The sequence below is a fragment of the Pangasianodon hypophthalmus genome, chromosome 17 (genome assembly GCF_027358585.1).
Source record: "Pangasianodon hypophthalmus isolate fPanHyp1 chromosome 17, fPanHyp1.pri, whole genome shotgun sequence".
In the NCBI taxonomy this organism is placed as follows: domain Eukaryota; kingdom Metazoa; phylum Chordata; class Actinopteri; order Siluriformes; family Pangasiidae; genus Pangasianodon; species Pangasianodon hypophthalmus.
The window spans coordinates 10,240,094-10,259,963 of NC_069726.1; the positions used below are offsets into that span (position 1 = coordinate 10,240,094).

At 39.7% G+C, this 19,870-nt stretch overlaps 1 protein-coding gene across 10 annotated transcripts in view; it reads right to left on the minus strand.

Annotated features, from left to right (window-relative positions):
* Positions 1–19,870, minus strand: part of fryb (furry homolog b (Drosophila)) — a 73,060-nt gene that overhangs the window by 4,097 nt on the left and 49,093 nt on the right. For 6 of the 10 annotated variants that reach the window (XM_053241246.1, XM_053241239.1, XM_053241240.1 and 3 more), the window contains exons 35-58: positions 19,778–19,868; positions 19,526–19,608; positions 18,290–18,440; positions 16,950–17,053; positions 15,362–15,547; positions 13,904–14,105; positions 12,907–13,058; positions 12,058–12,245; positions 11,881–11,975; positions 10,976–11,592; positions 9,962–10,059; positions 9,606–9,782; positions 8,852–8,992; positions 7,755–7,937; positions 6,134–6,298; positions 5,648–5,722; positions 5,340–5,507; positions 4,289–4,489; positions 4,034–4,177; positions 3,569–3,729; positions 2,464–2,674; positions 649–798; positions 406–504; positions 200–283 (exon numbers count right to left, since the gene is read on the minus strand). In XM_053241246.1, coding sequence (XP_053097221.1) covers positions 200–283; positions 406–504; positions 649–798; positions 2,464–2,674; positions 3,569–3,729; positions 4,034–4,177; positions 4,289–4,489; positions 5,340–5,507; positions 5,648–5,722; positions 6,134–6,298; positions 7,755–7,937; positions 8,852–8,992; positions 9,606–9,782; positions 9,962–10,059; positions 10,976–11,592; positions 11,881–11,975; positions 12,058–12,245; positions 12,907–13,058; positions 13,904–14,105; positions 15,362–15,547; positions 16,950–17,053; positions 18,290–18,440; positions 19,526–19,608; positions 19,778–19,868 — 3,926 coding nt within the window. The remainder of the gene's footprint in view (positions 1–199; positions 284–405; positions 505–648; positions 799–2,463; positions 2,675–3,568; positions 3,730–4,033; positions 4,178–4,288; positions 4,490–5,339; positions 5,508–5,647; positions 5,723–6,133; positions 6,299–7,754; positions 7,938–8,851; positions 8,993–9,605; positions 9,783–9,961; positions 10,060–10,975; positions 11,593–11,880; positions 11,976–12,057; positions 12,246–12,906; positions 13,059–13,903; positions 14,106–15,361; positions 15,548–16,949; positions 17,054–18,289; positions 18,441–19,525; positions 19,609–19,777; positions 19,869–19,870) is intronic. The other 4 variants (XM_053241243.1, XM_026941620.3, XM_053241247.1 and 1 more) reach the window with 2 other exon arrangements.

Genomic DNA, 19,870 nt, shown 5'->3' on the forward strand with positions numbered 1-19,870 from the left:
TTCTGGTAGTGATCAGTTATGATTACTTTAGTCTGACAATAATCATGTTTGTATGTGAAATTATATAAATGTAATGTCACTTGAATCCATGGAATAAAGCACTATCTGTTTGTTGATTGTGTGCAAGTATGTCCCTTTCATAGGTTTTGACTGGTCTGAGATCTGAGTGGGAGCAGTGTGCTGAGGCGTATCTGCAGACCTTCTCTTCTGTGTCTCCAGGTTGACAGGTGATCACCCCATCGTCAGGACACCTGGGAAACGTGGACTTGCAATTCTGAAGCCACTGAAGGAGACAGACATACACAGGTCAAAGAGGTCCTGAAGCAAAGAGCTTTACAGTTGTTAAGGTAGTTGTACTTTTCTATGAAAGTGTGGTGTGACCTTATGTGTGCAGTTTCAACGTACTGTGATGGCGGCATCTTCTCTGCTATTGTAAGTGTCCAGATATTCCTGCAGCTCCAACACACTAAACTTCATACTCTCCAAAAGCCCACAGGACATTATCTACAAACCAAAGGAGGTCAAACAAGCAAAGCTGAAGTAAGACACTGTGCTTCACGAAAAATGCATGTTCATTACACAGTGATGGACACAATAATAGAAAGTCAGACAAAGCATGCAATCACATTCTCTAAGGCTGATACTCACAGTGTCAGCATCCACAAAAAGCATGGGGCAGTCTGAACATTTCCTCAGCATCTGAGATGACCTCTTGAACTTTGCCCCAATGCCCTTTAAGCCATCTCCAAGGTAGCCAGCAGCATCACTGGTTAGGGAGCAAAACTTGTTCTGGATGTTCTGAAAACAGAATTTTTCATTTTCAAATAACTGATCACCAGCCATGGACTCCAGTGCAAAAATGTCTAGTAGAAATAAGTCAAGGCAACTTGGCTTGTTTATGATGATGGAAAACTTTGTTAAGATTTGATGTTAAGATTTTAACACAGGTTCAGTTGACTTACTGCTACTAGATATTTAAAATGACTTGAAAGAAGGAAAACTTGTCAGACCTCTGGAGCCTAATAGAGGGCGTCAAAGGACATTAGAAGTATTTTCCCTCCTTTTTTTTGATGAAAATTCTTTCATCATTTATCTTCAATAACCACATTATCCCGGTTAGGGTTGCAGTGTATACGGAGCCTATACAAGGAACACTGGGCATGAGGTAGGAACACACCCTGGATGGGATGCGAGTCCACTGAATCCAGAAAAATACTAATACATTTCCTCTGACACAGGTGACACCAGACACGGCATCGTTTCAAACTGCTGCTCAGCACAGTAACCCAGTAAAAGTTCATTGCTGTGCAATTTTGTGTCTTTCCGACACAAAGACATACATACATACATACATACATACACATGACATATGTACATTTCCAAAAGCTATAGGTATGTGTACTCTAATAATTCTAGCTAGTATAGCATACAGTGCATTCAGAAATTATTCAGACCCCTTCAGTTTTTTCACATTTTGTTATGTTGCAGCCTTATGCTAAAATGCTTTAAAAAATTTTTTCCACATCAAACTACAATCCATACCCCATAATGACAAAGCAAAAACCAGTTGTGTGATAACTTTGCAAATTTTTTAAAAAGAAAAAACTGAAATATGATACTGACATATGTATTTAGACCCTTTGCTATGACACTTGAAATTTAGCACAGGTGCATTCCATTTCTCTGGATCATCTTTGAGATGTTTCTACACGTTGATTGGAGTTCACATGTGGCAAATTCAATTGATTGGACATTATTTGGAAAGGCAAACACCTGTACATATAAGGTCTAACAGCTGAAAATGCATATCAGAGTAAAAACCAATCCATGAGGTCAAAGGAACTGCGTGCAGAGCTCAGAGACAGGACTGTGTCGAGGCACAGATCTGGGGAAGGCTAAAAAAAATTTTCTGCTGCACTGAAGGTTCACAAAAGAGCATACTGGCCTCCATAATTCTTAAATGGAAGAAGTTTGAAACAACCAGGACTCTTCCTATAGCTGGCCACCAGGCAAACTGAGCAGTTGGGAGAGCAGTTTTCCCATCTCCACACATGATCTCTGGAGCTCAACCAGAATGACCATCAGGTTCTTGGTCACCTCTCTTACCATGGCCCTTCTCCCCCGATTACTCAGGATGCACCTGAGCTAACTTTCAAGTGTCATAGCTAAAGGTCTGAATATTTATATCAATATGATATTTCAGTTTTTTCTTTTTAATAAATTTGCAAAGTTATCACAAATCTGGTTTTTCATTATGGGGTATGGAGTGTAGATTAATGTGAAAAAAACAATTTAAAGCATTTTAGCATAAAGCTGCATAACAACATAAAACTTGGAAAAAAAAGAAGGGCACTGAATACTTTCTGAATGCACCGTATGTCTATATACATTAATTCACATTTGTATGGTGTGTGTGTTATGAGTTGTGTTATGAGCATATAGCAACAATAGGAGTCATATTACCTCGAACAGGGAATAGAAGATGCTGAAGGTATACACAGCACATGAGCCATCTGAGTCACTCAGCAGCTGATTGATGTGTGTGCGCCATGCCTCCTCAGCATCATCGCACACCGTGGGCTGGAAGGCAGCTAAGATGGCGGAAAAGAAGGGTGATGGGGGTGGAGGAAAACCCAGCTCGTCCAAATCGTCCCTCTCCTCTCCATAACTGTAGCTATGGTAAAAAGGGGAAAGGAGCTCACTCTTCATGCTGTTATAATGTATAACCAGAACAGATTTTGCAATATATACTCAGACCTGAGGCTAAAAAAACCATAACAGTGTAACAGTATATCTCGCAGTAGGGAAAGATGGCTATTCACACACTGTTCTCTTTTAATAGTCATTTAAAATCGGGGTTTTACAAAGTCACTGGTTAGTGGCACCAAGTGGTTAGTACACCAAGAGAGTGTATAGGCCAGAATGCTCGACCCTTACAGACAGGGGGTCTGGTAGCTCTGGTAGTTATACTGTGGGGTCATTTTGCTGGCATGGGTTGGGTCCACTTGTCTCCTTAGAGGGAAGAGTCACTGAAAATGAATTAAGTTATTTTGGCTGATTGCCTTTATCCTATGATGAAACATTTCTATACTGGTCGAGTGGTCTGTTCCAGGATGACAACGTCCACATCCTCAGCTCAGTGGTTTGATGAGTATGAAAATGATGCAGTTCTTTTGCCTTTGCATTCATCAGATCTCAGTCCAACTGAAGATTTATGGGACATTTTGGACCGAGGTAGCACTCTCTACTACCTTCATCAAAATATCAGTTGAGGTAATATCTTTTGGAAGAATGGTGTTTATTCCTCCCTTATACCTAGGTCTATAGAATCTATATCTAGGTGCACTGAAGATGCTCTGGTGGCTCATGGTGGCCCGACACCATACTAAGACACTTATAGTGGATTTTCCTTTGTTACAATTCTGTATTTGACAAATTGAACACTTGATGTGAAATATTCAGAAGCCACAACAGAAATCAGCAAGGACTTTATTTATTTATTTGTTTGTTTGTTTGTTTGTTTATTACAAAAGTAAGTTTTGTAGAATGCAGCAGCATATCAGCATACCCATGCAGGAAGCTTGGGTCCAGTTCCAACTCTGATCGATCAGGTTCTGGTGGAATATCCAAAGTGAAGCTGGAGCCACAGTCAAACCCCGGAGGCAGCTCACTCACACAAAACGACAAGTCGTCCTCCTGCACATTACTACCTTCATCTTCAGGCAGTGGCTGCATAAAAATACACAACATGGACTCATTAAACCCTGCCTTCTTATTATATTTGAATACATATTGGACATGATGAGTGACAAAATTAATTTAATTTTTACAAAGACCAGTCATTTTTAATAGTTCTACATAACTTGTCATTCTTTGGTTAAAATGATCTGGTCTTAATCTTTGTAATATATGATTTTTAGTAAAATGCATTTTGAAAGGGGTAATTATGGACAAAATGATCATTCAGAGCCTTCCTTCCTTAGATCTTTAATTAGTTGCTAGGAAAAGAGATGACAGGCAAAATGTTACTCACAGGTGGAATGATGGTGTCATCTGGAAAAGACATCCCCATGCCTGGTGTGGTTGCATTCAGAGAGTTTGGGTCAGCAGATGTGTCATAGGAGGTTGACAAAGAGTCAGTATGATTGGTGTCCTCTGAAGGAGACAGGTTCATTGTCTGAAAGCGAGAGAGATATAATAAGCAACTGTCACTTTGTTCAAATGTGCGCCAGCAAAAGAATACTTCATAATTTTAAAAAAAAAGTTTTGCAAGAACTGTGTCCCGTACGAGTTGTGAGTGGTGTGAAAGGCTCTGGCTGGTGGAGTTGGACTCTTCCTCAGACGAGTCGTCTGAGTCGTGCTGGGGATCAAGTGGCCCGAGGCTGGGTGTGCTGTCTGAGTGCTGGCTTTCCTCCAGTAGCTCTGTCAGGTCTGTGCTGTCCAGAGAGCGCCGCCGTACTCCCCAGTTAAAGTTGTCCATGCTCTCGCCCTGCAACACACACGTCCATATACACACCTGAGTGTACTGAAAGATTCACTGCAACAGGCTGTTTAAACACTCAACTGACAGGCTAGATGCCTAATTAGTCTTCTTTTAACCTTTTACTGTTTGTTTTATGCCACATGCTAAAAAACGTAACACATGCACACTTGCAGGTTGTATTTTCATTTTGAAATTGTACTACTGAGGAAATTGTTAAGGTTGTCATTTCTGAGACCTCTATATAAAATAAGACTGTAACATCAAGGACAGCTTATATAACTTGGTCACAAGACACAGTCAACATGCATTGTAGATATTTATGACAACAAATCAAATGAAAAGTCATTTCAATTTTCTATTAATAAGAACTTTCAGCTACAACCCTGACTATAACACACACATGCACAGAGTGCTTCTATGCACCTACAGCAGACAGTCCACTGTCATTCTCTACGTCAATCACTGGCACACACATGCTTACCTGCAGTTCCTGGACAGCACAGGAGAAAAAGAGAGACAATGTTATCCACACAGCAGAAAGACCAGTGATAAAGCAAACCATGTTAGAGAAGACATCAAATGAAGACTGTTAATACACCACCAGGGAAAGAAAATGAAAAGGAGAAACACAGGTACAGCAGAAATAGCAAGTTGTGTTAGAAATTATAATAAGAATAAAACCAGGTAATTAAAGTGTACTATAACTTTCTGCAAAATATTGTCAAGCTCATGTCAAAATCTGATAATAACAACTGTTATACTTTCTGTGATCTATGCATGCACAAGGATATGTTTTAGAACAATGACGGTTTCTAATTAAAGACCCAGTTCAACACTAAGCTCTGTCTGTAATTACCTCTCCATCTTCCAGCTCCACGTCAAGAAAGTCAAAGTCCCTAAAGACTCGAAACTGCTGCTCAGAGGCAGTGTCATCTAGAGTGTCCTCTCGTGTGCCATCCTCTGAGGACACCTGGCTGGGCTGGCGTTCCATCAGTTCCAGATCGCCACAGGAAGAGAAGATCACCTGGCAGAGAAAAATATTTGACTCAATTAAATCACAGGTGTTGCCATAGCAGGGACGGTCTTATGGGTAAATTTATTAACAACTTATGATACAACTCAGATTCACAGCAGTGTAGTAAAGGGGCTGGAGTGATCACTTACAGACGGATTCTTGCTGAGGCCGACCTCTTGGCCGCACAGAGACAGCACGTTCACCAGCTTCTCACGTGTTCGCTTCTGAGAACACAAAGGAGACTATCAGAGGGGCAGCTAATGTACTTATTTAAAAACAGCTTCCGCTTGTCATTTATAGTACATATATTGTAAACTGATCTCAGAACAGCACTTGAGAAATAATTTTTAAAGCAATAATTTTTAACATTGTGTCCTGTGCTACTGTAGTTTCTAACACACTAAGTACCAAGAACAATGAGTGTAACACTAATACAGTTTTCTTATAGTTAGGCTGTAATTCTCAAAATCTGTTCATATGCATTATTATAACTTTTAAAAAGCTGCTGAACATTTAAAAAAAATTTTGTGGTAATTTTCTGAAGAGTCTATGTGATCTAAATCAGAGGTAAAATGTAAAAATTAAATGTGCACAGAAGTCATGGAAGAGGTACGACACATATATCTGTGTCTCACCTGTGAGGATTGTGGCTTCTTCCAGCTGACAGGCACCAGGACAGGGTTGGAGCTTGACCCAGACGAGGTGGACGAGGTGCTACGGGTCACTGCGATGGCACGGGCTTTCCCATCTCTACCGCCTCTACCTTGCAGTTCATCATACCTACGTCCAATCACCGGTGTCTACATACACATATACACGCACATACAAACACACACACAGACATATAACTAGACTGCTTGTAAGGTTTTGTGGTGCTGTTGACATAACTGTACTGGGTTGCATTTTCTGGTAACAATGAATCTTGATGAATCTTAGTAATGAAGAATGTACAAGCGTGTTTTGTGAGTGTTTCCCAAAAGGCTTTGTTAATAGAACTTTAACAAGTTCCTAGTTTTGTCTTTAGTTCTGATCTGAACAAAAGGCATTATACAATTCCATTACTTGACTGATATAATTCCATTAATTGACTGAACTGTATTAGGTGAACTAAGGAAGTCATTTACTGACTAAACGGAAATAAAATGTCCCTAAACTGACCAGAGATACAGGGTGTCTGCAGTCTTAGCCTTTGTGTAGATAAGCACTGCAAGTCCATGTGGAAAATCAGCGTAATTACCGAGGCTTTTATCAGTCTGCACTTGTTCCATCTGGACCGGATATTACTGCTTTCATTAAGCCATATAAGAGCCTGAGATTGTGCTCTGGGAAATAGAGTGTTTCCTGTGTTCAGTGCATAACACAAAGATGCAAAATGCACCATACATTACATGCTCGTAAGGCAGTAAAGGGTAGGTATTTTGTTTTGGGGAGCAAAATGACTAGGTGCACTGTTCCTAGTGCAGATCAAAATAGTGTTGTGGTATTCACACATTCCATGGCATAAAATCACAAAGAACAACTCTTTGCAAGTTGTTCTGCTTTCCTAATGTCTTTTGATGTCAGACAGAAATATTTTCTTGGCCTTTTTAATTCAAAAATAATGTTGTGGATTTATGTGGGGGTTCTTCCACATAATTTAGGTTTGGTTCTCAAAACCCTGCACACACTGGTCTCCTGTACTCCACCCCAGACACACATCTGACATGATACATTTGCTACTAAATCTTTACATTTTCCAAATGAATTTGGCTGGCTGACCTTAACTTGTTTAGCCTGAACTTGTTTAAATAATCTGTTTAAAATTGTTATCTGTTTAAAATCATTAGCCAGTTTTATAGCGTCCCCTTAGAATGCAAACAGACCTTTTTCTTCACAAACATTTACTTCAGAGACGCAACTGTGCCCTGACCAAATAATAACAGAATATGAGTGCAAACACTAAACATTCACCTTGAATGAAATGAATCAAGTGTTCTGTTTTTGAAAAATGCAGCTTGGTGGCAGAGCCAAAACTCAAAGATCATGTGGAGACATGTATGCTATTGGCCATGTGGTTAGACAGACTCAATATTATTTCTGCAATTATTCATCATTTTCATACCATCACTCTGCAACTGCTGTTCTTATCCCATTGTTTGTGGGAATACTGATTACTGACTTTGGTTGGATTAATGATCAGTTACATGCACATTAAACAACGGTACACAACCAACAACCAACTCTGAATATAGAGAGGTGAAACAGTCCTACTCGTACCTCAGAAATATCGAAGTGGAACTCCAGTGTTTTGCCAGGCAGGGCTTTGGATGAGCCATCCCACATCATACGGCTCACCTCCAGGTTGGCCAGATCCCCGTGAGCATAGGACGGCAGGGACAAACTGGCTGAGCGAGACACCACTAGCTTCAGCACATTCAGGGCCTCTTTCCAGTGAGCAGTCTGAAACACACACATTACACAAATACTATGTGTACCTTGAACTATTGTAGTGTTACAAACTGGAATTGAAATGGTCTTAATTGGGATTTTTACTTTTCAATTATTCAATCTAACATCTGAAGGTGCAAAATATTTTTATTCTGACAAAAAAGCTAATTAAACAAAAGAGCAGACATTTGCTGGTTCCATACGTATTCACCCCCACATTTGGCTGCAATTAGAGCTGCAAGTTTTGGGGGGTTTGTCTCTATCAGCTTTCCACATATAAATACTGCTAATTTTTCTTCTTTAATTTTTCAAGCTCCGTCAGATTGGATGGAGACTACTGGTGAACAGCGATTTTCAAGAATCCCAATTGACATTCTAACACATTTTCCTTGGTTCTGAACCACTCTGATGTAGGATTTCTGTGAATTGTAGCACTTAGGCCAAAAAATAAAAATCAGTTTTGGTCTCATCACACCAGAGATCCCTTTTCCACATATTTGGGTCTCCAGCATGCCTTTTGGCAGTGTGTTGCATCCAAATTTCAAACGGCTTGCCACTCATCCATTAAGACCAGTGAAGTGTGAAGGGTAGATTATATAGATTTTTAAATATTTAAATAGATATTATGGGCTATTTTGTGTGGAATCATTACATAATCCCAGTTAAGTCCATTTCAGTTCCATGCTGAAACACTACAAAATGTAATATTCATGGGGCAAGGCACTGTACATGGGAGATCATTATTTTACATAAGTAAATGCACTTTTAAACATGGTGAGGATGTTCTGTTTTGTAATACTCCAAAGTTATAGAACTCTGTGCCATAAATAATGTATCATACACCCTCAAGGTGCAGATTACATGTAGGAGTAATAAATAAATAAAAAAATATATATTGTTTGACCCTCTCTGAAGATGCAACCTACATGTACAAACTTCTCGATGGTTTTGAGCACCTCCACATTGAAGGCTTTGACCTGAATAGCTGCCAAGTCCATGTGACTTAGCAAGCTGTAGATGATCTGCAGCAGGGGCTGTTGCATGCTGGGTAAGCCTTTATCCAATAACTACAAGAGAGAGAGAGAAGAGCACCACTATCACTTGACAGTATGACCTATTCCATAATCATACCTTTCTGACCCCCTTTCTGGCCATAGTGGTATCAAATACTTATATAACCACTTTATGAACCATCTAAATACACTCACTGAGCACTTTATTAGGAACACCTGTACACCTACTCATTAATACAATTATCTAATCAGCCAATCGTGTGGCAGCAGCGCAATGCATAAAATCATGCAGATGTCGTCTCAAACTGGTTTCGTGAACATGACAGTGAGTGGTAGAACAGGAGATTCGCAGCATGAAAGTGCACCTGAAGAATCTGCAGGAATTGCTTGATGCAGTCATGTCAACATGGACCAGAATCTCAAAGAAATGTTTCCAACATCTTGTGGAATCCATGCCACGAAGAATTGAGGCTGTTTTTGAGAGCAACGGAAGGCCCTATCCAGTATTAGTATAGTGTTCTTAATAAAGTGCTCATACACATACACTCAGTGAGTGCATGTATCATTACATTTTTGGCCAGAAACATGGAACAAGCAATTTACATCTGGGTCTTCTCGACCTGAGTCCCTTAAAATTAAGAAATATGATTGAATGTGAGACACTCACCTCAGCCATGTATGTGACCATGCTGAGTGTGATGTCAGAGAAGGCCTCATGCAGGTAGCGACAGACCACACTGACCCAGGAGAACGAGTCTCTGGTGTAAGAGCGCGTTTTGTACAGAGTCATCACATGAGCCAGGTGAGAGAGTTTTGCATTCTTCTCCTTTTCCTCCAGACATACCTGCAGCAAGAGGAATGATGCACATATATACATTCTTTTTTATAATGAAAACTACATGGTTGACCAGTTGGCAGAATAAAATGTTTCCTTTAAAAAAAGATTTTACAGGAGCCATAGAAGGATTAAATTGCAGCCATTCAGATCATGGCCTTAAAATGGACAGGTTTGAAAAGTGAGACCTGTGCTATCCTCTCAGCACTCTCTTTGCAAAACTGTGTTGGGGCGTCAAAGTGCTGCACCAGGTTAGGCAGCAGACAAAGCACATTCAGAGGGAAGCCTGAGTGAGAGATAGAAAAAAGAGAAAAAGAATAGGTAGTTAGAAGACAAAAGTCATAGGGACTATACTGTACCACAATATTAGGCATCTCAAAGTAACAGTAGTAACAGTGCTGTATAATAACAATGGCTGCATCAGCCTTTTTTTATCCTGCAGCATTTTTGTTTTAGTCATTGTTATTGTCAAATTGTCTAAGGTTATCCTTATTTATCATTTTTGATAATGCTAGGCAGTGAATGAAAAGTTAAATGTGTCGCTTAATCAATAGGAGTAAATGAAACACTGCTCTGTAACCAACCATGAAAATGGGGCTTAGAATTTTGGCCATGACATTTGGAGAGACATTTGGTTCTCTGGCTGTATTTCCTCACTAAGCCCCCTTCAAGCTGAGCCCAGTGAAAAGGCAACAGGAACACTGGAACCAAGATCAAGCACCAGTTTGTCCCACTATAGAAAGGGGGGCTAATAATTATCCTAATCACTAACACTGATATTATTATTACCCCATATGTTCTGTCTGGGATAAAATGATCATTTATTCTTTTTACTATATGCGGAACAATACTAAAAATTAAACAAAAATCTAACAGAACATTACATTTAGATTATAGAGATTATGTGCAAGTCATTTTAAACTGGTAATAATCATTCAAAATAAATGTATTAAAAACTTGTTTAAAATATGAGACAAATATTGATTTTACTGCATGTCACTTCTTCTTTCTGTGCCCACACACCGCCTATTTAGAGGAGCCCCAAGCATCTAAAGGTTGTCTATTTTTGTGCATGTGTTCTTATAAATATTCTTTATGATGCTACCAACTAAGATATATATGAAACATTTTGGGAATTTTAATGGGTATGTCAACAAAATAATGTTTGAATGGATATGGTTTGAATAGTACAAGCCGTTCACCTATCGACTGAGATATGTCCACTACAGGAACTCGAGAGACAGGTGTAAGCTGACAGAACAGCTGCAGTGTAAGGTCGCTGGTGGCTGGTGAGGTAAAGCCTTTGAGTAGGAGCTGCTGCAGGCCAGAGAAACCGCTCCACCTAAGCTGAGCCTGGAGCTTGTCAAGGCGCTCACGGTTCTCAGGCTGTTCAAGGGGCACTCGTGCCAGTAGCTTGTGCACCAACCGCAGTGCCATTTGGTACTCAAACTCGAAGTCTGACTCCATGAGAGACACAGCCACCCAGAAGATGGTGGCTAATAGGTTGGCAGGGTGACTGGCATGGCTTAGCTCTGATGGGTTGGCACTAGCATCTGCGCGGGCAGAGGAAGTGGATGAGGCACTCCGAGCTGAGCGTGCCAAGCCTTGTTGGGTGCAGGCCTGAATACGGTCCAGGGTGGCACTGCGCGGAGGGTCAGAAGATGAATGTTCACCACTCTCACCAAACTTTTTGGGCACTGAATAACTCCGCTGATGTCTGCTGCGCTCAGCTGTACCATCCTGTGTCAGGTTGAGCTGGCCTGTGCTCTTGCGGTTGGAGCTGAGCTTCCCACTCACCAGGAAGTCTGGCGATGAGGATCTGTGATAAAAGAAGAGGATATGAATGGATAAGTGAAATAATACGATACATAAGAACACTGTATGCCTATTAAAGACCCAGGTCTTTGGTTCTTTGAGGTAAACAATAGTGGTATGTAGTGCATGTCTTGCCAAATCAACCAAAAACACAGAAGTGCGATTTACACTTGAATAGTGAATTTATAAATAATGAAAAAAACTTTTTAAAATTCATACATTAATTTTCATAATCATGCATCCTTTACTGATACATTGGTCCACTTTATTAGCATTAGTGCTAAATCCTCACCTAGTCAATGCTGCCATCAGGTCACTGTTTTTGAGGCATTCAGCCAAATTATCCACCACTGACTCCAGAGTGAGCAACACCTCCATCACATAACCCTGAGAGAGCAATCAATAAACCAATAAATAAGACTGAATATCCAAACACGCACACAAATACACACAGCTAGTGTGTACACACCTGTACCTCATCGCCGTGCTCTCCCACCACTTCGACCAGGCGTGACAGCAGGTCTGAGACAGCGTGGGCGGATAGTGGCTGTCTGAGAGCTCGGAAGATCTGAAAGGAGCGACCGGCATAGTGGCGCGATGAGCTACATAGAGCCGTCTGCAGAGCCACATCACTCAACTGTTGCTCCAGGTGGAAGTCTTAAGAAAAAGTGTGATAAAAAGCAGATAAATTGTCTATTAAAGATAAACAGCAGAGTGCCACTAGGGTTATCAACCCTCCGGGACTGGTGTTGAGACTTCTAATTAGCCTTAGTCTCTAGGATGGAAACAGTTTTTTTCTAGAGATTTTTTTTTTTTACCAAAGTTAAAATTATAAATAAAAAACTGCAAAGTTTTACTATGATATTTATGTTTAAATATGTTTATTTAAGTGACAATGAGACCCAACTTCCAAAATAATGCTGCATTTTAACACACACTGTGTGTTTCCTCGTCGGGTGAACACTAAACCCCTCTTTAAAACTGCTCCTTCACTCGCTTTCAATATCTATTATATTTACACACAGCAGCGGTGAGGGAGACACTGAACCAAATTCATACAAAACACATCATCGTAACCTGCCATCCCAACGTTAAATATGTACAGTGAAACTGTTAAACAGTAGTGTTATGTCATTTTCTGATTTAAATACACAGCTAACAACTGCTCCATTTAGTCTAATACATGTTTAATCTGCATCATGACTCTGCAACATGCATAACTGTGTTACACACAAGCATAATGTAGGTACACATTAAAACACACGAGCAAAGTGACTGACTGCAAGTTTCCATTGAGTTGAAGCATACTAACAGCTACCTGACTTGGACTCTTTGAACACGGACACAACATGACGCAGGAAGTTGCTGAGCTGCTCCGCACTCTTGGAGTTAGGGTTCTTCGGTGTGATGTCCTCGTGGCACCATAGAGGTCCAAAGGCCCTGAGTAATGACAGGACAGTACTCCAAGTGCTGTGTCACCATAAAACCACCACCAAGTTCAGAGAGAATGAATAGACAGACTGGTTTACGATTTCTCACATGACCCTGCTTACACTGGGACTGCTAAAGTGACAAATCTGTACTTTACATGAGCTTTCTATTTTAGATTTGCAATGACCTAGTTTTCACATAGCAATGAGATATTATAACCTGGCTTCAACATACCATTAAATTTTTTACATTTTAATTAACTTAATTTTATTATTGTACTTTCAACATACAGTACATTATACGGCCAAAATTATGTGGACATGCGACCATCACAGCCATATGTGGGCCTTCCCCAAACTGTTTGCACAAACTGGCAGCACACAATTGTCAAGAATATCTTTGTATGCCCTAAAATTAACATTTCCCTTCACTGGAACTAAGGAGCCCAAACCTGTTCCAGCATGACATTTCCACTGTGCAAGAAGTGAGGTCCATAAACACATTGTTTGCCAAAGCTGGTGTGGATACAGCCCTGACCACAACCCCACTGAACACCTGGAACTGGTATGCCGACTTCTTACCAGGCCTTCTTGCCCAACCTTAGTGCGTGACCTCACTAATGCTGGTGTGACAGAATGAGCAAATCCCCACAGCCACACTGCAAAAATTAGTGAAAATCCTTCCCAAAAGAGTCAAAGTTATTATAACAGCAATGGGGTTTTAAATCCCAAATGCGATGTTCAACAAGCACATATGGGTGTGATTGGTCAGATCTCCACATACTTCTGGCCATACTTATGTATCTCAAATAGGAAAGAAGGACTCAAGTCACCAGACCAGTCATGTGATTATGGATAGGTGGTTTACTCTGTCTTGTGAAATACCTGGTTGTGAGGAACTCAATGAGCTTGTTGGTCTTCTCCTCAGACTCAGTTGGAGACTCCTCCAGGTCCTCAAGTTCAGCTGTGATCTGAGGGAGATTCCCCACGCTGCTTCCCAGGCTCACACTGGAGGAGGTGGAGGAGGAGCTCAGACCTGAATCTGCCACAGGAGATGCCTGCCACTCCCGTAGGAAGTCCACACCACCTGTATGGAAGGAAGAGGATAAAGTTGCATCATAACAAGCATCGGTATTCTCAATCATAGTTAAGACTTTTCTTTTTGTGCCTATATTTTCTTAATGCTCATCTATCACCTGTCCATTTATCTGATACACGTAGAGACATGGGAGGAGGGTGTTGATTATATTCGATATTCATAATAAAGACATAACTCATTTTGGAATGGAATGAAAATAATGGATACCTGTCATAGGTCTAACAGCTGATCTGGTAGCATGACTAGACCAGCTTTTTCACTGTTTCTCTAAAACATGTTTCAGTCTGTTTCTCTCCTGTCTATCACACTTTCTAAGCTGTGGTTAAATGATTATTTGTGGAACGACTTACATAGAGTTGGGTCCATAAGTATTTGAACAATGACACAACTTTTGTAATTTTGCCTCTGTAGACCACCACAATGGATTTGAAATGAAGTAATCGACTGACTGAAGTGTAGACTTTCAGCTTTAATTTAGGGGGTTACCAAAATTATTGCGTTAACCGTTTAGGAATTACAGCCATTATTTTTTTACAAAGTCCCTCCATTTTCACAGGCTCACATTGCTTCATTTCAAATCCACTGTGGCGGTGTACAGAGGCACAATTATGAAAATTGTGTCACTGTCCAAATACTTATGGACTGGAATGTATTTCTCTAACGTGTAGATGAATTTGTGTGGCTGTGCCTGTGTCAAAAACTTGGTCCTTAATACTGACTTCTTTTTCAATTCCCATCCATTTATTTGAAACAAACTACATAGATAAAGCACAAGCAATGTGAAAAATGCAGATGGTTTGGCCGGCAATGTTATGATGTCTCATTCTAATCTCCTGACTTATTATTTTATAGACAAGACACCTGAAATACTAATTCTCTCAGGCGGGCTGTTACATGTTTATTTGTGGTGAGACTTGCTGTGCATATTTTTCCTTCTGTAGATAAGACCTCACCACCTTCAGGCTTTCACATCATAAATATAACCTCTACTCCCTGATTGCATCCCCCTGCACATATAAAACCATTGTATCTTAGAATCTGATCACATGCTAATTCATATGCAGGTGTTTTGGAAATGTGTTGGCTGTTGCCGGTGTTGGGTTCCTCATTGACTGTGTTTGTGTGTATCTCAAGGGTAAAACTGTTCCAGCTGGCCATTTCACTATAATTCGGTCATGCTTTTGGCAATTTCACAATGATTGAAATGTACTACACTTTGCTTGTGTTTCCATTAATTTCTGTACCTGTATGCAGGTATTCAGGCTGAAAGCTGGATTTAATGGTAAGTGTTTTGTTGTCACTCATCTCCCTGGTGACCAGCAGCACAGAAGCAATGACCTGGAAGTTGTTGTTGCAGGAGAGAGCGATGAGCAGATGCAAAAGCAGCCGCTTGCTGTGCTCAAAAACCTCAGGCCGGTAGTGATCTAAACCTGAAAGGACAGCATATTACCAAGTGAAGTTGATGAAGTAAAGTATTTGTCAGTTGCAACCTGACTGGTATCTTTTTAGGCACTTTATTGCACTGGTCATAATTAGTCTTATTACTGGGAAAGAACGTTTTGTACGTCATGACAACAATGAGCTTATTGGATCAATATATTCAGTGGAGTCAAAAAAAATCTTTGAATAAATCTTGTTTTATTCAAGAGTTTTGTTCAAAACCACTGACGGCAAATACCCAACATATCATATGTTCGCAGATGGAAAAAGCCTTATATTTCAAGCAAGGCCAAAACTCTGTGAACAACAACAAGGCTTTCCAAGACATTTGTTAGTTTTTTTTATGTACTTTTATATATAGATTAAAAGATAAAGTGAAAAGTCTGCAGTGGTATATGAGGGAAAAAGTACTTTAACTTAACACTGTATACAGATCTTGTGACCTGATTGTTGACACTAAAAAGTGGAGCGGCTCGCTACAGACAAACACTTAATGTGAACCTTCTATTTGCAACAAATTAAAAATTTTAGAAGTGTACACTGTAACGTCATTTTCATTACTCTACGCTGCATCTATACCTGAAGTTGAAGAAGCAAGACGTGCAAAAAATTAATTAAAATATGCAGCTTATTTATACAATTAGACACAATACAATTATTGTGTGTTTGCAACAGAATTACTCTGAGTCAAGAAAAAATAAAATAGAATATGAAAAACAGAAATGAATTAAAGAAACCTAAAAGAGGCAAATAGGAATTAAACTAAACCTAAACTAAATTAAAACAAAACATTCTGCTTTAATTTATATTAAATACTTGTAATCCTTGTGAGTGCAGATGAGAGATATTTATATGCATTTATCTGTTTAATAAACATGCCTGCAATAGTTTTGACTACAGATAAAATATTAGCGGAAAAGTTCTGCACAAATCTGTCGACGAGAACGCAATGGAGACAGCAGGTGATGACGACACAAAGAGTCTGCAAGAGATAAGCTATGGCATTTCTCTCCCCTCCCAGTCGTTCCCTCCTTTTCATCATAGAAATTTTTCACATTTTTGGCATGGCTGCATTGTGTTATTCAGCTTTCCTGCAAGCTGCAATTACAGCTGGGAATGTAGTCGCTGATGTGAACAAATGCCACAGAAGGGCCTTTTTAACACAGTGGATGTCATTAGTGCCACACGCATTGATGGAGGCACATACACATTTCGTACATACACAAACACATACATAGGATACATGCCTAAAACATTACTCATTACAGTCACTTACATATCTGGTATCTAGGTGTATCCTCTTTTAAGGCTTATTTTAACAGTTTCAGGTCAGAAATGAAAGGCTGAAAAGAGAAAAGAATGAAAGAGAGTGTAAGAGTGAAGTGGTATTACCAAGGAAGAGGGCATGCAGCAGGAGAGGCAGATGTAGAGCCCAGTCCTCTCGCACACTGTGGTCCACCACCATCTCTGTCATGAAGATCACCGCTATATTACACCTACCAACATACATCAACACTCCCAGTGAGATGCCCATTTCTTAGGATCATAGCTGCTATTTTTGTGATTTAGCAACAAGAACATAATTAATATCTAATAAAATATGTATGCAATATAAAATATATTAAAGAAAATGAAGGACACATTTATTCTTTTAGATTTTTAATGCCATGGGCACACTGTTAGTAAAAATGACTGTTGAAAAATGGTATTAAACTGTGCACCAGGGTGCATATTTTTACCAGCTGTTCTTATTGTATTATTAAATTCATTTTAATTTATTTGCAAAGCACGTTTAACTATACACATTGTCAAAAAACAGCTTCTATTATTTTCATACTATTCATAACAAAAAAAGGCAAATGTGTCCAGCCAATTGTCAAAACCACCCCACAAGGTCAAAACACAATGTCAGATAGTCCTGTACTGGTGGAACAGTTGGTCCCTAACAACATATAACCAACCACCCTTCCCTACCCCCTGCCCCCACCCCGCTGACACACACACACACACACACACACACACATACACACACAGTCTATCTTATATTGTATTGCTGTTGCTAAATAATGCTATGCCTTCACCTAAATCTAAGCTTAACCTTAAGCATATAAAAGCTTATCTAAAAGAATGGAAATTTTTTTTTTCTCTTTTATTCTTTCAAATAAAGCCTGATTTTTGGGGTAAAATTGTTTTTTTTAAGGGTACCTGCCAAATGTCCCATAATGATAAAATCCCCACCTATTCATATATGACAGGGATACTTGCTACAACAAATGCTGACCTAACACACACTCACTCATCACTGCATGCTTTTAGCACTGCTCTACTTTTATAAAGTAAACACTGACTGTCACGAGCCTACTGCAAAATCTCATGGTTGTCTTAGCAGCATAAAAACAGTGCTGGGTTGGTATTCAAGAAAGAATATCAGGCTCTCTGCACTGGTAAAATCTTACCAGTGTCTTAAAAATGTGAAATCACATTTGTATAGAAATGGAAAGAATGCATCCATGTTCACATACTAGGTCTAAACAGACCCTGCATTATTATTGTATTATTGTAAGCTGTGTAAATGTGTGTGAAAGTTGTGTTTATGCAATGTTTACAATGCAGTTGCAACAATAAATCTGGCATCCTAAAATTTTTGTGAGAATTTAGAATTTAGTGAAACGTACTAGCAATACAAAGTAAGCAGAAATAATGAGACCTAGGAGAAGTCAGAGCTGTGGTACCTGTGGAGGGGCCCTCGTGGTGTGATGGTTTCGGGCAGGTAGTCCACTAGCGGAGCCCAGCAGCCTCCGTTAATTGGCATAGGCAACGGCTGGGGCCGGTTACTCTCCAACACACTGAGTAGCCAGCCAGCATACGGGGGGAGAGGATCATCTGCATAGACCATCACATCACAGCAGGTATTTAATACAGTTATATTCTATTTAAAAATAATAAATAATTTGATCTGATATTTGGAGACAAATTTCAACGACTCTGGTCAATTGTTTCTCTAAAACAATTACAGTAGTGTTCAAACTGTTCTTTATGCATTTAAGAAAGTCTAGCAATTTGGCAAATTATACATCTCAGACAAGATCACCTTATATTTCATTAAAACATAATTAATGATTAATATTAATAATTGCTTTTATTTACTAAAATGATATCAAGAATTATGCATACAAAAACGAAGTGCTTATATTGAGATTAGTTAACTGAAAGACAATAAAAGCTAATACTGTGTGTTAGGAGCATGTGTTCTACCATTCTTAAGTAATGTATTCACTATACAAAGTGCCACTAGTCCTCCAAAGCATGTGTGCTATGAAATCAGCAGCATATCATTAATCTCCAGAATGGTCTCACTGAGCAGACACCCCAGGTATGCAGGCCAAGCACATGACAAACACACCCAGTATACACACGCATACACACGTATGTATATGTGGGGACGTGTATATGCACAAGCTTTAGACAGTCCTCTGGATTGGAAGCAGTCTGGATTGAAAAATACTACATGAGTGGTGGATTAAGAAAAATTGATAATTCCTTAGACCTTCCATTCAGTAATGAGCTATTAAAACTCTCAGGATATATAGGTTTGTGCAGCACTAAGATGCAAGTTTCTGGTTTTGGTTTTCATGTGATGACTTTCTTATGCATGACCAAGTACAGATTTTTCTAGTACTGTTTTGTCTGCTAGCTTATAACAACGGCTTATGACAGTCTCCAAGCTAACCTCCACCTGCTAACCTGCGGGATGCAAGCTAACCTGCACCTAATCGCCTTTGGCTCCCCACTGTAACATAAGCATTAGTCATACACACATAAACCATGTGAAATGCCTGTTGCTCTGAGCATGTAATTTGGACATTTCTGTCCATAGCAAACTGCTACTAGCAGCTAAAATTAGTGAAATCTCAAAACTCAGAGGTCAAAGATGAGAGGTCAGAGGTCAACAATAATGATGTACTGACTTTTCTCCTCATCATAGGAGCCTCCGGAGCTGTTACTGTAACGTGACTCTAGGCGGTTATGTGCCCTCGCAGATTTACTGAACCTACAGACACACACAAAAATAAACACATGCAAACATTAGCATTGAGGACACACAAAGCACAAAAGCACTAAAAATTAATTTCCAAGAAAGGTACTACTTTGAAACTGTATACTAGAAAGGCACTGTTTTAGTACAAGAAGCTCAGTCTCTTATCTATGGACACAATTACCTCTCCTCATTCTCTCGAGCAATCTTTGCCTCATCGGTGTCTTGGATGGTTTCCTGTCCTGCTACAACAGTGTTGCTGCTGGATGTTGTCCCT